General features: G+C 49.3%; 2 protein-coding genes across 2 annotated transcripts in view; one reads left to right on the top strand and one right to left on the bottom strand.

Annotated features, from left to right (window-relative positions):
* Positions 1 to 327: 327 nt before the first annotated feature.
* On the top strand, positions 328 to 3,306 carry SFT2D3 (SFT2 domain containing 3). Its single transcript, XM_003909268.4, has one exon. The coding sequence runs from the start codon at positions 1,012 to 1,014 to the stop codon at positions 1,657 to 1,659; it is 648 nt and encodes a 215-aa protein (XP_003909317.2). The 5' UTR covers positions 328 to 1,011; the 3' UTR covers positions 1,660 to 3,306.
* A 1,325-nt stretch (positions 3,307 to 4,631) lies between these two features.
* Positions 4,632 to 14,862, bottom strand: part of WDR33 (WD repeat domain 33) — a 106,453-nt gene continuing 96,222 nt past the window's right edge. The window contains 6 exon segments of the mRNA XM_003909269.5: positions 4,632 to 6,002; positions 8,125 to 8,340; positions 8,901 to 8,993; positions 9,104 to 9,267; positions 12,979 to 13,361; positions 13,363 to 13,421. Coding sequence (XP_003909318.2) covers positions 5,773 to 6,002; positions 8,125 to 8,340; positions 8,901 to 8,993; positions 9,104 to 9,267; positions 12,979 to 13,361; positions 13,363 to 13,421 — 1,145 coding nt within the window. The 3' untranslated portion in view covers positions 4,632 to 5,772.

Here is a 14,862-nt window from a genome sequence, read left to right as displayed (position 1 = left end):
CGCAGGGCCACCCAGGGGAAGCCAAGGTGGTGAGGGGAGCTGTGGAGGCAGCTGGAAGAATCTGGAGGAATCTGACCTGTGAGAGGAACCACAGGCAGACAACCTCTAGGAGGCTCTGAGAAAGAGCAGGGCACGTGGGTGCGGCCTCGTAATAAATCAGGATTGACCTGCGTGCGGCCAGCTTGTCGGAGCGATCTGACGATGAGTCAGGACACCTGGGCGTGGCGGTGTCCAGAGCACGAGAGTGACACCAAACACACAGGACAGCAGCACCGAGTCTTGGACAAGGGGCGCGAAGGACTCAAGCATGTTGCCAGGCCTGTGGCTGAAACTGAGAACAGAATAGAGAAGCAGGTGGAGCTTACTGGGTGTCAACCCTTCCTTTATCAACCCCATGGTAAGTGATTAGGATGGTCACTATTACTACAAGTGACGTAACTAATCAGGACGCAACTTTTCCCCCCAAAAAAACCACCTGAGTCACACAGATCTCAACTTTTTTTAAAAATCAAATTTTTATGTTGAGATCACTGTTAAGTTTGTGTTCAGTTGTAAGAAACAGATCCCGTGTACCTTTTACCCATTCCTCCATGTTGCAAAACTAGCACAATATCACCGCCACGGCAGACGCAGACAGTGAGGCCACAGGACATTTCTATCAGCAAAACGGTCCCTCTTGTGCCCCTTTGGAACCACGCCCACCGTTGCCTTCCAACTATTAATGCTGGCAGGACTTAGCCAGGCCGTAAGGGCGCGTACTGAGAACAAGGAAGAGGGTCAGGCGCTGGGAGGGCGACTGCAGGCGGACAAACTGCACCTGCGCCCGCGGTACTTGAGGACACCACAAAAGTCCGCGAAGGAGCCACCTCGGGACTTCCGCGAGCGCCGCAGGCCCTGCCCCTTTCGCCGCGGCCGACCAATTGCGGCCCGAAGGCCGAGCCGCTTCCGCCCGCGGCGGGGGAGGGCCGGATGTGAACGGTGTTTTTCCTTCCTGCCGCCGCCTTGTCCAAGATGGCGGACCTCCACCGCCAGTTGCAGGAGTACCTGGCGCAGGGGAAAGGGGACGGCCCGGCGGCCGCGGAGCCGCTGCTCGCCGCGGGGAAGGCGGAGGAGCCCGGGGACGGGCCGGCGGGGGCGTGGCTGGGCCGCGCGGGCCTACCCTGGACCTGGGCGCGGAGCCCTGGGGAGTCGGCGGCGGCGGGCCCGGCGTGCCTGCCCAGCGTGACGCGCGGGCAGCGGCTGGCGGCGGGCGGCGGGTGCCTGCTGCTGGCGGCACTCTGTTTCGGCCTGGCCGCGCTCTACGCGCCGGTGCTGCTGCTGCGCGCGCGCAAGTTCGCGCTGCTCTGGTCGCTGGGCTCGGCGCTGGCGCTGGCGGGAGGCGCGCTGCTGCGGGGCGGCGTGGCGTGCGGGCGGCTGCTGCGCTGCGAAGAAGCGCCGTCCCGGCCCGCGCTGCTCTACACGGCAGCGCTGGGCGCCACGCTGTTCGCCGCGCTGGGCCTGCGCAGCACGCTGCTCACGGTGCTGGGCGCGGGCGCGCAGGTAGCCGCGCTGCTGGCCGCGCTGGTCGGGCTGCTGCCCTGGGGCGGCGGCACCGCGCTGCGCCTCGCGCTGGGTCGCCTGGGCCGCGGCGCCGGCCTCACCAAGGTGCTGCCCGTGTGAGGACCTCGACCCCGCGCCACTGGGGAAGGACGCGTAGCCAGCGCCGTCGGAGACTGCCCCTGCCGAGCCGAGGACTGCACGCCGGTGCCGGGACGCCCGCGGCGAAGACCCTGCCGCGACCGCCTGTGAGTCAAAGCCGGGAGCGGCTGCTGCCAGGGGAGGCGACCGCAGCGTTGGGAGGTCGTCGATGTCAGCGTTTTGTGCTGGACTTGGCACATGCTCTGAAAACAGATTTTGTCATTGAACTGGTGACAGGATGTGAGACGGTTATAAGTTGCTGTCGAAGTAACTGTGATCTTAGGTTCCGCTGAGTAAAGAAAAAGGACTTTTCTTCGAATTAGCTGCTCTCGTGATTTTTCTCAGGCTGTTTTGTCATTTTAAAATCCAGCGCTAGATGTAGCTTAGCGACGGTAATTTTTTGTTTTGGCTGTGCTAAAACTTGGAAATTATTCTCTTCGGTGCCGGCGAATCCAGAAGGGTATCAGATTATTAAACACCGAATTCAGCCACTGAGTAAGTACTTTTAAAAGTACTTATTTAAGAGTTAATCCCGGGTTTTTTCTTCAGTTAACAAAATCATACATATGTTGCCTTATAACATGAAAGGAAAATTAGTTCTGTATTTCACGACGAAAGCGATGGACCAAAAGAAATTTCCTGCCCCGAGCAGCATGGGATCCAGGAAGGGGCGCGTACAAGCTTAGCGGGCTCTGCGGAAATCCTGCAAATAGGAAGATAATTCTAGATCCAGAACACCTGTATCTGATGGAGACCATGGATTTCTACAAGCTCGAATTATTCCTCATTGTATGGTCTGCTTTGTAAACTAGTTTACAATTTGCAGGCTGATCTTAAGATGCTTTTTATATCTAATTGCTGCTTCCTTCATTTTAGGTTCAGCGGTTACTTTTACCTACCGTAATTTATTGCCAGAAAAGTATGAGCCTAACATTCTGATGAGTCCAGAAGACTACGTTTTGTCAATAGCAACACACTAGGAAGTAAAATATATTTAGAATTTAAACATTGTGTGCCAGTGGTTCTCCAGCTTGACTGCATGTCAGTTACTTGAAGAGCCACACCTCTGATCAACGCAGTCTGAACCAGGGAAGTAGGTCCTAGACATCAGGACCTTTTTAAAGCTCCCCAGGTGATTCTACGTTCCCCAAGGTTGAAGACCACTTCTGTGCATTGGCTTGCACAATTTGAAAATAATGCTTTTCCTGAGCTGGATCCCAGTGTTGCCTAACAGGGTGTCTGCCGGGCCGCGGTAGAGCACTGCTGCTTCCTCCAGCCCCAAAATGTATGTTCCTAAGTCAGGTCCCTAAGCACTGTCCTAGCAAGTGACGCAAGTGGCCAACACCCACACTTTAGGCTTGCAGGCTACCCGCCCTGAGATTTGGTGAAGAATACTGCCTTGTTCCCCATCAGTAAACAAGGTTACCTACCTCAGGCGGCTGCTAGTGAGGGAGCAAATGCAGTATTTTCAGAATGATTTATTTTTTTAATTGTAAAGACTTGTGCCATTGGCTGTTCTTTCTAGTCACCTAAATTTCTGTTCTCAATTTCTCTAGAACTTGCAATAGTTGGGGGTTTTATAATGTTTTACAATGTTTATTTCTTAAATAAAAACTTTAAAATTCAACATTTCTCAGCTGGTGGCTCACACCTGTAATCTCAGCATTTTGGGAGGCCATGGCGGGAGGATCGCTTGAGGCCAGGAGTTCAAGACCAGCCTGGGCAACATAGTTAAACCCCATCTCCACAAAAAATCTTTTAAAAATTCGCCAGATGTGGTGGCACACAACTGTGATCCCAGCTACTCGGGGTGGGGCTGAAGTGGGAAGATCACTTAAGCCCAGGAGGTCGAGGCTGCAGTGAGCTGTGATCGCACCACTGCACCCAAGCCTGGGCCACAGCGAGACCCTGTCTCAAACATTTTCTCTCAGTTCAAACATTGAAAATCTAGTTTTTATAACCTTCAAATCACAACATCTAGTATGTATTCTGACAGTGATGTTTTTAAATGCCATTATGTATTTAATAGATATAATGTAGGCTTATTGTTTTCTCTAAATGAAATCACTCTCAAAATGTGATCTGTCAAGTCCAGTAGAGCTTAAAGGTAAAATGAAAATGTTTAAAATGTGATCTGGTTATCTGCTTGAGATACTATGTTTTTAAAGTTACAGCCCAAAATAATGAAATTTTTTCCACTGGAATCTCAGGGAAAAAAAGGCTAATCTTGATATGGGTTTGGTCTCTGGATCCGGTTTTAGCTTCATGAAATTTGATTACAGTTTCTCTGTCTTTAAGCTATACCAGTTGGGGGGGAGTGAAGAAATATCCATAACCTAAAGCAATCTTGAGCCTTATAATAGCATGTTTATGGTGGGGTGCTGATTAAGCTGTAATTTCAAAGTTAAAAAAAATAGTCTCTGGATTCTAACACTGAAAAGCAGTGTATATGGCTGACATTTTCTCCACATAAATCAGTTAGCTTTTGCTATTTGTTACATTCATGGAGAACCAGCTAGAGTTTCATATACTGTTAAACTATGTCAGTATGCCTTTTCTAAGCAACCACTGAAACTTCAGCAGCAGCAGCCAGGTCCTGTGGCTCACATCTGCAATCCCAGCACTTTGGGAGGCCACAGGAGGTGGACCGCTTGAGCCGGGGAGTTTGAGAGCAGCATAGGCGACGTGGTGAAACTCCATCTCTACAAAAAATACAAAATAAAATGAGCTGGGCATGGTGGTGTGTGCCTGTAGTCCTGGCTACTAGGGAGGCTGAGGCAGAGTCGAAGCTGAAGTGAGCCGTGATTGCTCCACTGCACTCCCGGCTGGGTGACAGGGAGACTCTGTCTCAAAAAAAGAAGAAAAAATGAAACTTCCAGCACCACTAAATGTGCCAAATAAATTTTACTTGACGCCAAACTGAAGCTGCCAATGTAATGAAATGTTAAGGTGGCCATAGGACAGTCCTTTTAATAAAAGCTTCCATGTAAAACCAAAATAAAGGTCAGTATAGAAAGTATCATGGGGTATAACAAACAATTTTTGGCTTCCAATCAAAACTGGGCTAAATGGTATGTTTATTTCAAACAAGGAATTTGCCATGGACAAGATCTGTCTGGCTTATGAATTAGAAGTACACCCTGCCATAACACTGGTATTTCCACATAGCTAGTATGGAAGAGAAAGAGATAATTAATTAAGTGTTCCAAAATGGTTTTAGGAGCTATTTTGGTCCATTCCTTATCAACTCCATGTGTGATTTCAAGTTATCTAAAGGGCATGTGACGTTATTTCTGACTAACATCAAGTTGCTCTCCTCATCCTGACAAGGCGATTCAAATCTAAACTGTGATTCCTAGGAGGTGCTTCCAAGGGGGACTCCCTCGCTGGACAGCCAGAAGACTGCATTTTCTCTTCCGAGTTCAGTTCTCCATCTGTCAGAGCATGTCTGAGTATAACTCTGAACCTACCACAAACTACATTCATCTTCAAGTATTTCTCTATCACAAAAATGCTGTGACAGAATTTGTTGAGAAACACAAAGTTCACAGCTGAGATTAATTTAGATGACTTAGTGGTTACTATGCTCATGAACATCAGCGATAACCGTGCACTCCTCAGTAGATGGGATGCGATGGAAACCAAAGGTTTCCTTAAGGCAAGCACTCCACAACTAGTTTTCTGTTAATTCTTGCGTAAATCACATTCTGTATTCATACAAAAACTTTTATGTTTTTCTCTGACAAACTGTACACATAGAAACAAATTTCCAAATGGACAGGAACTTAAATTTGTGAAGATGCCCCATGTCTTGTGAGACTTAACAAAAAAAAAAAAAAGATCCCAGCTTTTATCTTCACAAAACAACATGGGAGTTGGGGCAATGAGGGTGGACAGGACAGGACAGGGCCAGCTGGGCTGGTAGCTGGCAGCAGTCTCTTCATCTTGAAGACCTCATTGAGGGTTCCTGGGATTCAGGTGCCCAGAAGAGTTCAGGGCTACAACGGTGCAGGCTTCCTTTTGTTTCTCTTGGTAAGTCCACAAGAAGTTCTTAAATACTGTCCAGAGAGGCCTCAGGGTACTCAGTTCCAACTTCTACCGACCCCTTCCACCACCCCGTGAAGTTCCTCGCCTCGGCGGGCCAGAGTTCATGTTACTCCCTCTACCCCAGTTACTGCCACTCCGGCCCCCTCGAGAAGGGGTGCCACTGCCTGGAGGGCCCCCAAAAGGTTCATCTCTGTGGTATCCATCGTGGTGTTCTCCGTCTAAAGAGCTGGAACGCCCAGATTTGGGCACTCTCTGGGCAGGTCCTGGGCCCCCGCGGCCTGAAACAAAGAAAATTTCACATGGGACTTTTTGTATTAGCAACTCTTTGTCAGTAACTCCCAGTACAAACTTTACTCTCTGATGACAGTGGACCAGTTCTGGTGGGTGCCAGGGAGACTGGCAGTGGTATTCAGAGTACTGAGAGGTGTGCCTCTACCCTTTCCTGACCCTGCCTCCCCCTTCCTGGCTTATTGCCATGGGCCTCAGCATCAGCCAGATCCGTGTCCCCAGGGCTGTGACAGACGATGGGAAGCCAAGAGATGAGCACAGAGCACCTTCAGGGAGATCCGGCCACACTGGGCCATGTCCCAGGCCATGGGAAGTGTACCTACCTGCTCCCAGCCACCAGGGTATGTTGAGGGAAGGTTTGAATACACTGACTTGACTTTGGAAGTACACGCTGCTAATGTTAATAAAAAGTGCTCCAACTAGGATGAGTGTTCACTGGAACTGTCCTGTGACATGTGGCACTTTTGGCTTCCTTTTCATAATTAGTAAAATATTTCTTGAAAAAACAAAAGAAAAGTACAAAAACCCCACAAAACACTTGGCTTTCAGGTTATATCACCTAGGCACAGCTTAAGTTGCTTCAGACTTGAACACACAAATGTTTAGGTACTATTAAAATTCTTTCATTCTGCTGGAGCTTGAGAATATATTTAAAAAAAAAAAAAAAGAAAGAAAAAGGAAAAAAAAATCTACCTTGTAAGAATTTTTTCCTCAGGAATGATAGGATTTGGTCACATCTCCCATAATGCCCTCTCAGAAGACTACTGCAAACTATCCGCGGTCTTATATTTTGTAATAGAATATGAATCTAGCTGAGATGAGGTTAGGAGAACCAGCCAAAGGAACAATCTTGGCTTCTTTTCTTACAAAGAGCAGCTTCAACCCACCTGAGGGCACCTGTGCAGCGTGTCAGCTCCTACGTCATTCCCATGCTAATTGCACGTCCTTGACCAGAGGGACCTAATAATGGCGCGCCAAGGACCCAAGACAGCCGAGGTCACAGCACGCTGGCTAGTAGTATAGTATGTTTATGCAGGGAGATCTATTGATGATACATAAGGTAATTTCTGAGGGTTTTGTTGAGACAAACAACTATCAAGACCAAATGGCAGGCCGGGCACGGTGGCTCACGCCTGCAATGCCAGCACTTTGAGAGGCCAAGACAGGTGGATCACTTGAGGCCAGGGGTTCGAGACCAGCCTAGCCAACGTGGCAAAAGCCCATCTCTCTAAAAACACGAAAATTAGCTGGGCGTGGTGGTACACACCTGTAGTCCTAGCTACTGGGGAGATTGAGGCACAAAAATCTCTTGAACCCAGAAGGCGGGGGTTGCTTGTAGTGAGCCAAGATCACACCACTGCATTCCAGCCTGGGCGACAGAAAAAAACCCAAAAAGACCAAATGGCAGAACTCTGTACTGGAAGGACTGTCCACACAGACAGGCCAACTTCGGGAGCAGAGCACAAGCTGGGGCACGCGGGGAGCAGCCTTCCCAGGAGCCTCCGAGCCACAGCACCTGTGCACCTCCCCCGCTGCCTTGCAACCAGAGTTGTAGTCAGCCTTCAGAGGCGAATACTCCTGGCTCAAGTTAGTGCTGCCTATAAAATAAAGCTCCAGAGTTTCTAGTTGAGGAGAGAATCTCCTGTGCCCCCGGAAACACTGCCCATAGACCATGTTTTCCAAAGTCTTTGTGACTTTGAGCACAAGCAGTGTTCCTCTAGATCCAGGCTGAAAAACCAACAGAGCACCCAGGAGAGGACAACTCTTCCCCTCCCACTGAGAGCCCCTGAGGGTTCCGAGCAGCCCTCGTGGCGGGCAGACTGCCAGTGAGAGCAGGGCTCCCAGAGAGCAAGCCCAGCAGAGAGGACTGGGGCATCTTGGCAGAGGGCTGAAGTGAAAACCTCAAGCGAACGGGGATTCCTGGAGGCGAGTGGAGTCCTGTGCGGGGCCAAGTTGCAGTCCACCAGATGACAGCTTGTGTGGCACTGGCACCACGTTTAGGAGCATGTGCCTCTGCACAGCCCAGGCTGCAAGGGCATGTGCAGCAGATGCAGGCAAGGCCTCCACCAGCCCCTGCAGCTCCTGGAACCATAACCACTGGCCTGCTCTTACCTTTGCCTCCTCGGTCTTCAGAAGGGCCTCCTGAGGCCTCCATCTCTCTGTGCTCAGAAGTGCCTGGGCCATCATGCCAGGGGCGCTTTCGGGGAGGTAGGGATGCCATGTCCATGCCTTGGAGAGAAGAGGAGCGTTCTCTGCTGGCTGGGGAATGACCGTCGTGAGGGGGATGATCAGGTCGGGGAGCATCACGAAAATGTTCATGACCCGGCCCTGAAACAAGAAACAAATCTCCTTACAGGAAAGCACAGTGCGACCAAAAGCAGATGGGAATGACACTGTTGAGAGGAGGGAGCAACTCAGAAGCCACCGTTCACTCATGCTGAATGCCCGCCACAGGCCAGGGGGTAAGCCACCTAGACTAAGATCCAGAGAACTGGTTCTCACGTGGTGTAGCATCAAGACGTCTTTACAGTCTCAAATGACTGAGGACTCCTAAGAGATTTTGTTAATGAGAGTTATAACTACGAATATTTAACATATTAGCAATTGAGACTGAGAAAATTTTACTTAACTTTATTCTCCAAAAACAATTTAGTGGAAAGAGCAGTCCTGTTTTATACTCAGATAGATTCCTGTAATGTCTGGCGGATTCCTCTGCTCTCATTCCACCTGCTGAGATCAAGATCTGTGGCTGCTGGACAGGAGACAGCCCAGGCCCCTGGGAGACATGAGCTGGAAAGAGGGGACCCGGTACACCCAAGAGAGGGCCCTCAGAACTCACTTTGTGAACTGCTATCTAGAGTTACCCAACAAGCGGTTCTTTTCCTTACCAGGCTCTCTGTTTCCATCCCAGGAATCTGGCTTCCGCCCTCCTTCAAAGCGAGGGAACTCGTCAGGAGTGGGAAGTAAACCCTTCCTTCCTCCTACACAACAGAGCAAACAGTGCTGCACTCAGACTGTTCCCGGTATATTCACAACCACTGTATTCTGCACCCTATTCTTCCAGAGCAGGTGTCCTTAGTAACTCGCTCACCTCGTGGGGTACCCCGACCTCGACCTCTGAGATCTCGTCCTCGGGCCGCTTCCTCAGAAGCATCAAAATTCTCCTCTGGACCAAAGTCTTCAGGACCAGGAAAACCATCCCTTCCTCTGGGGGGAGCACGGCCCTCATGCCTCGGCGGGGCTCCTCTTCTGAAACTGTAAAGCGAAAACAGCAGAATGTCCATCTCAGGGAACACCTTGCCACTAAGTTCACACGTTTCAAAAAAGCATGTGATATGAGAAAGCATGATATAATGCTGATTGGGAGGAAAACAAAATAAAACTGTATTTTGAAAGGACACATTGTATAATCCTATTAATACTACCAGAGGCAAAAACAGACCAGAAGGAAGCATACGAGAGGGTGGGGTTACTGTAAGCTTCTTTCAGGCTTTTAGGAATAACAACATCATCAACATTTTTAAAGTGCCTATACCATGCCAAGTCCTTTACGAGTATACTTTGTTTCATTCATTTCATTCTCACAGCCACCATATGAAGCTGGTATTAGCAGCAGCTCCATTGATGAGAACACTGAGGCCCAGATTACTGATGTCATTTATTCAAGGACATAGAGTAAGTGCTGGTGATCTGACCTCAGCCAGTCTTGACCCTCGGCCCAGGTTCTGTATCACTGCCTCACAAATACTTGTCATTATCATCTACATTTGTATGATGAACATTTATGACTTATATAATCAGAAAAATGGGGGCACAGATCATGTCTGCCAACCATACTGGACCTGTTTGTGGGTAGGGGCTCTGCCATCTGCTCCAGCCTACAGCCTCCACCCAGGGGCAGGCCTCCGTGGCCACGAGCTGCACTCATGGCCCTGGCCCACAGCTGACAGGCACACAGGCCAGCATCTGGCTTAGAGGCAGCCATCCACTGGCCAGCCGGCAGCCTGGAGCCCTGCTCAGTGAGCAGCTTCCCCTTCTCTCAGGAATTCTGGAGCTAGGAGACTACACTGACTGGGAGCATGGCTGAGGCACGCAGGGTACCAGGAGGCCTGTGCGAAAGAAGAGAAAGTGACCTTTTGGCAGCGCACACTAGAGGCAGCGGCGCCGCCCTCCAGGGCCCCTCTGCATGAGCTGCGTGGCCTCCTCCCAGGCCGAGCCTCTGCTCTTCCTCTGGTTTCCATTCCATTGCCTTTTACCCTAATCTTCTACTTGGAAGATTTTCAAACTTGCAGTAAAGCTGAAAGAACAGTACAATGAACATCCCAGATCCTCCACCCAGATCAATCCCTTCTTAATATTTTGCCACATGTGCTTTATCTTCTCCATCCAGCTACTCACGAACATGTTTTCTAAACCATTTGAAAATCAGTTGCCAACAGGAGCTTCACCCCTAAATGCTTCAGTACGTTTCTTCTAAGAACAAGGACTTTCTCCTATATAACCACAATACCTTTACACTCTTATACACCAGCCTAGGCTGTGGGTCTGCACAGACAGATGAAAGACAATACAAATCAAGACAGGGTGTCCAGGCATGGTGGCTCACGCCTGTAATCCCAGCACTTGGGGAGGCCGAGGCAGGCAGATCACTTGAGGCCAGGAGTTCGAGACCAGCCTAGCCAACATGGCTAAACACCATCTTTACTAAAAATACAAAACAGCTGGGCGTGGTAGCGCGTGCCTGTGATCCCAGCTATTCGGGAGACTGAAGCACAAGAATCGTTTGAACCCAGGAGGCGGAGGCTGCAGTAAGCAGAGATTACGCCACTGCACTCCAGCCTGAGTGACAAAGCAAGACTCCCTCTCAAAAAAAGAAAAAAAGACAAGGTAAAATGTAACATTTTGCACAAGACGCAGAGATTCAATAAGCCAGTGAACATTATGTAGATGTAAAGCTGTTCTAGTCATAAAAAGCCATGTCAAAGGTAATGCTTGCATATCATTAAGAGAGGGTCTTAAAAACACTGGGAGCCCTTACATCTTTATTTTTAACCTCCCTATCTCCCCTTCCCAAAACAATTGCTTCCTTAGCCCTCACTATGTCATGCTTCCGGGCCTGTCATCAGCCATGCTTTTCTCACCACCCCTGAGGGTGGGCTGGCCAACCATAACTCAACCACCAACCACTATATATATATATATGTCTCGCCCTGTCACCCAGGCTAGAGTGCAGTGGTGCAATCTCAGCTCACTGCTACCTCTGCCTCTTGGGTTCAGGCGATTCTCCTGCCTCAGCCTCCCAAGTAGCTGGGATTTACAGGCACGCACCACCATGCCTGGCTAGTTTTTTGTATCTTTAGTAGAGACAGGGTTTCACCATGTTGGCCAAGCTGGTCTCGAACTCCTGACCTCACGACGCCCACCTCGGCCGGCCTCCACAGTGAGCCACTGTGCCCAGCATTAACTACCTATTCACAAGAAGAGTAAGAAATGGAATGAAAGGGCCAGGCACGGTGGCTCACGCCTGTAATCCCAGCACTCTGGGGGGCTGAAGAACGTGGATCACTTGAGGTCAGGAGTTCAAGACCAGCCTGGCCAACATGGTGAAACCCCATCCTACTAAAAATACAAAAATTAGCCAGGCGAGGTGGCGTGCGCCTGTATCCCAGCTCCTCAGGAGGCTGAGGCAGGAGAATCACTTGAACCCGAAAGGTGGAGGCTGCAATGAGCTGAGATCGTGCCACTGTACTCCAGCCTGATGACAGAACAAGACTCCGTCTCAAGAAAAAAAAAAAAATGAGATGAAAGGACATGGATAGCTAAGGAGCAGTCAGAGACTACAGTAAAAGCGGAAGTGCTGAACAGCATGGGCCTGAAGCCCATCTCTGACATCTACCACCTGCCAGACCTCGGAAAGTCAAGACACTGCTCTTACTCTGTCTGAATCAGCATAAGATGCTGACAGTCGCACCCATCTCACAAATTCTTTAAATAAAATGAGGTCATTAATTTCCTAAATTAAAACAAATTCCTTGAATTAAATGAGGTAACATCATCTGACACAAAATAAACACTCAATTATCATCATCTTTAATATTCTGAGTCTCACTTGAGATTTTACTATTTCCTGGGTGTTTGTTTTGTTTTGTTTTTCTTTTAAGAGACAGGGTCTTGCTCTGTAGCCCAGGCTGAAGTGCAATGGCATAATCATAACTCACTGTAACCTCCTGGCCTCAGCTGATCCTCCCACCTCAGCTTCCTGAGTAGCTAGGACTACAGGCGTGCACCACCACACCCAGCTAATGTTTAATTTTTTTTTGTAGAGATGGAGTTACACTATGTTGTTCAGGCTGTTCTTGAATTCCTGGCCTCAAGTGATCTTCCTGCCTCAGCCACCCAAAGTGCTGGGATTACAGGCATAAGCCACACTGGTCCTGGGCTAATTCCTGTTTCTTTCTCCACATTTCTTCTGTTCCTTAAACTCCCCAAGCAGGCTGAGATGAGTGTTCAAGCCTGATCTAAGTTTAACAGGAAGATTGTTTTTCAGTTTAAGTTTGTTAAGATTATTGGGCAACTACACAAAACTTGCATCTATTTCACAACCCCTTTATTTCCAATCTAGGTAGCTGCCTCATATTTCATCATTCTAATCAAGAAGAACCTGGAAATTTTAAGTCAAATCCCAGCAAGTCTTGTAGTATACTGATCCTCCCATCTCTTTAAAAGGACCAAAAAATAAAAAAATAAGCAAAACGAAAAAGACTTCTAGACAGCAAAGATTAAAACAAGACTAAGGTTAAAAAAGCACACTTTTTTTAAAAGTCCAAATGCAAACTCTAGAGAGTGTAGGGCTAGTAATTGATGTAATTCTCTTTCCTCAAGAAAAAGAAGAAAGAGACCTTTGTGGAGAGAGCAGGTAAAAAGCTCCACTGAAGATGGAATGGGCCCACAAAGTATCTGTCCCACCTTTCTTCTCTGCGCCCTCGAAAACGTGGGTCCTCGGGATCCCGGGGGAAACGTTCGTCTCCAGGTCTGCGGCCTTCCCATGCCCCCGGAGGGCCTCGGGCTGCACCCCGGCCATCCCCCTCGCTGAATTCCCTGTGATCAGGGGGAAACGGAGGCCCAGGGCCCCCTCGCCTCCACTTCTCTTCTTGCGGTAAAGGTCCTCCTCGCCCCTCAAATTCACGTAACCGGTGGCCAAAGCGCTTGTCAGGGTGGAAGTCATCTGGTCTGCTGAAGTCATCGGGGAAGTCTGGGTGAGGGCCACGCCTATCAGGGGGACCCCTGCAGTCCTGGCCACCCCGGAAAGGCCCCCTCTCGGGCCCATGCTCAGGCCCGCCACTGCCACCCATGCCATCCCTCCTCTGACATCGGGCCCATGTGATGATTTGGAGGGCCGCTGCACCCATCTAACAGGGCGCCAAGCTGCCACCCATGCCATCCCTTCCTCTAAACCTGCCAAAACATGTCTGACCTCTAGCATCTCCATCAATTCAGGGCACATTCTTTACTGCCACCCATGCCATCCCTCCTCTAACTCTCAGCTTAGTTAGGAGACAAATGTCCCTGAGGCATTGCACCCATCGAACAGGAGCTTTGCCACTGCCACCCATGCCATCCCTCCTCTAACCCCAAAAATTCACCGCAAATGTACCCATCTCAACAGGAGATCAGCCACTGCCACTCCATGCCATCCCTCCTTTACACCCCAAAAATTCGAGAGCCTCCTGCACCCATCAGACAGGAGCATCCACTGCCACCCATGCCTATCCCTCCTCTAACCCTTTCATTAGAATTCACCTGCTGCACCCATCAACAGGCGTGACACAACTGCCGACCCTAATGCCATCCCTGCCTCTAAGCGCACCAAGAATTCACCTCTGCACCCATCAACAGGGCGCCAGTGCCACCCATGCCATCCCTCCTCTAACCCCAAAAATTCACCTCTGCACCCATCAACAGGGTGCCACTGCCACCCATGCCATCCCTCCTCTAACCCCAAGAATTCACCTCTGCACCCATCAACAGGGCGCCACTGCCACCCATGCCATCCCTCCTCTAACCCCAGCTTGTTGCACTTGATTCCTCTGTAAGGTACGTGCAATCCCAGCCTCTCAAACACCTGCCTGATGACCACCCTGCTGGGCTCAGTGTCGGGGTTTTCTGCACCTCTCTATGAATGTTGTTCCTCATCTACAATATTCTCACCATTCTTTGAAGACAGTGTTTGGAATCCCACTAAAGTTTTCTAAAATACTTGAAAATATGTACCACAGTGAAAGTACTGAATAAAGATGGAAAGATGCCAGTTAAATGTGTGATGGTTAACTTAGTTCACCTCCTAACTTGGAAGGGACTGTTTTCCCAGCTACTGAACTACTGCAGCTTTTGTAAATGTTTACCTATTTTTGGTCAACATACAGTTTAAATCAAGCACTTTTAAAAAGTAGGTAGTAAAAGGATACTCTTGATTCTAAAAACAAAAACTGTGTTTTTAAAGTGAAATTCCTCCAATAGCCCAGTTTATGCCTTTTACTGCTTTTCCCTGGCAATAAAGACAAACCCCTCCTGTACCCCAGCCAGCCATAATTCTCACCTCCCCGCCAACAGCATCCCTCCTCTTTCTTTTCTTTCTTTCTTTTTCTTTTTCTTTTCTTTTTTTTTTTTTTTTTTTGAGACAGAGGCTTACTCTGTCACCCAGGCTGGAGTGCAGTGGCATGATCTCAGTTCACTGCAACCTCCACCTTACGGATTCAAGTGATTCTCCTGCTTCAGCCTCCCGAGTAGCTGGGATTACAGGTACTACGCCTGGCTAATTTTTGTATTTTTAGTAGAGACAGGGTTTCACCA

The sequence above is a fragment of the Papio anubis genome, chromosome 10, assembly GCF_008728515.1.
Source record: "Papio anubis isolate 15944 chromosome 10, Panubis1.0, whole genome shotgun sequence".
In the NCBI taxonomy this organism is placed as follows: domain Eukaryota; kingdom Metazoa; phylum Chordata; class Mammalia; order Primates; family Cercopithecidae; genus Papio; species Papio anubis.
This window is presented reverse-complemented; position numbering and strand designations above follow the sequence as displayed.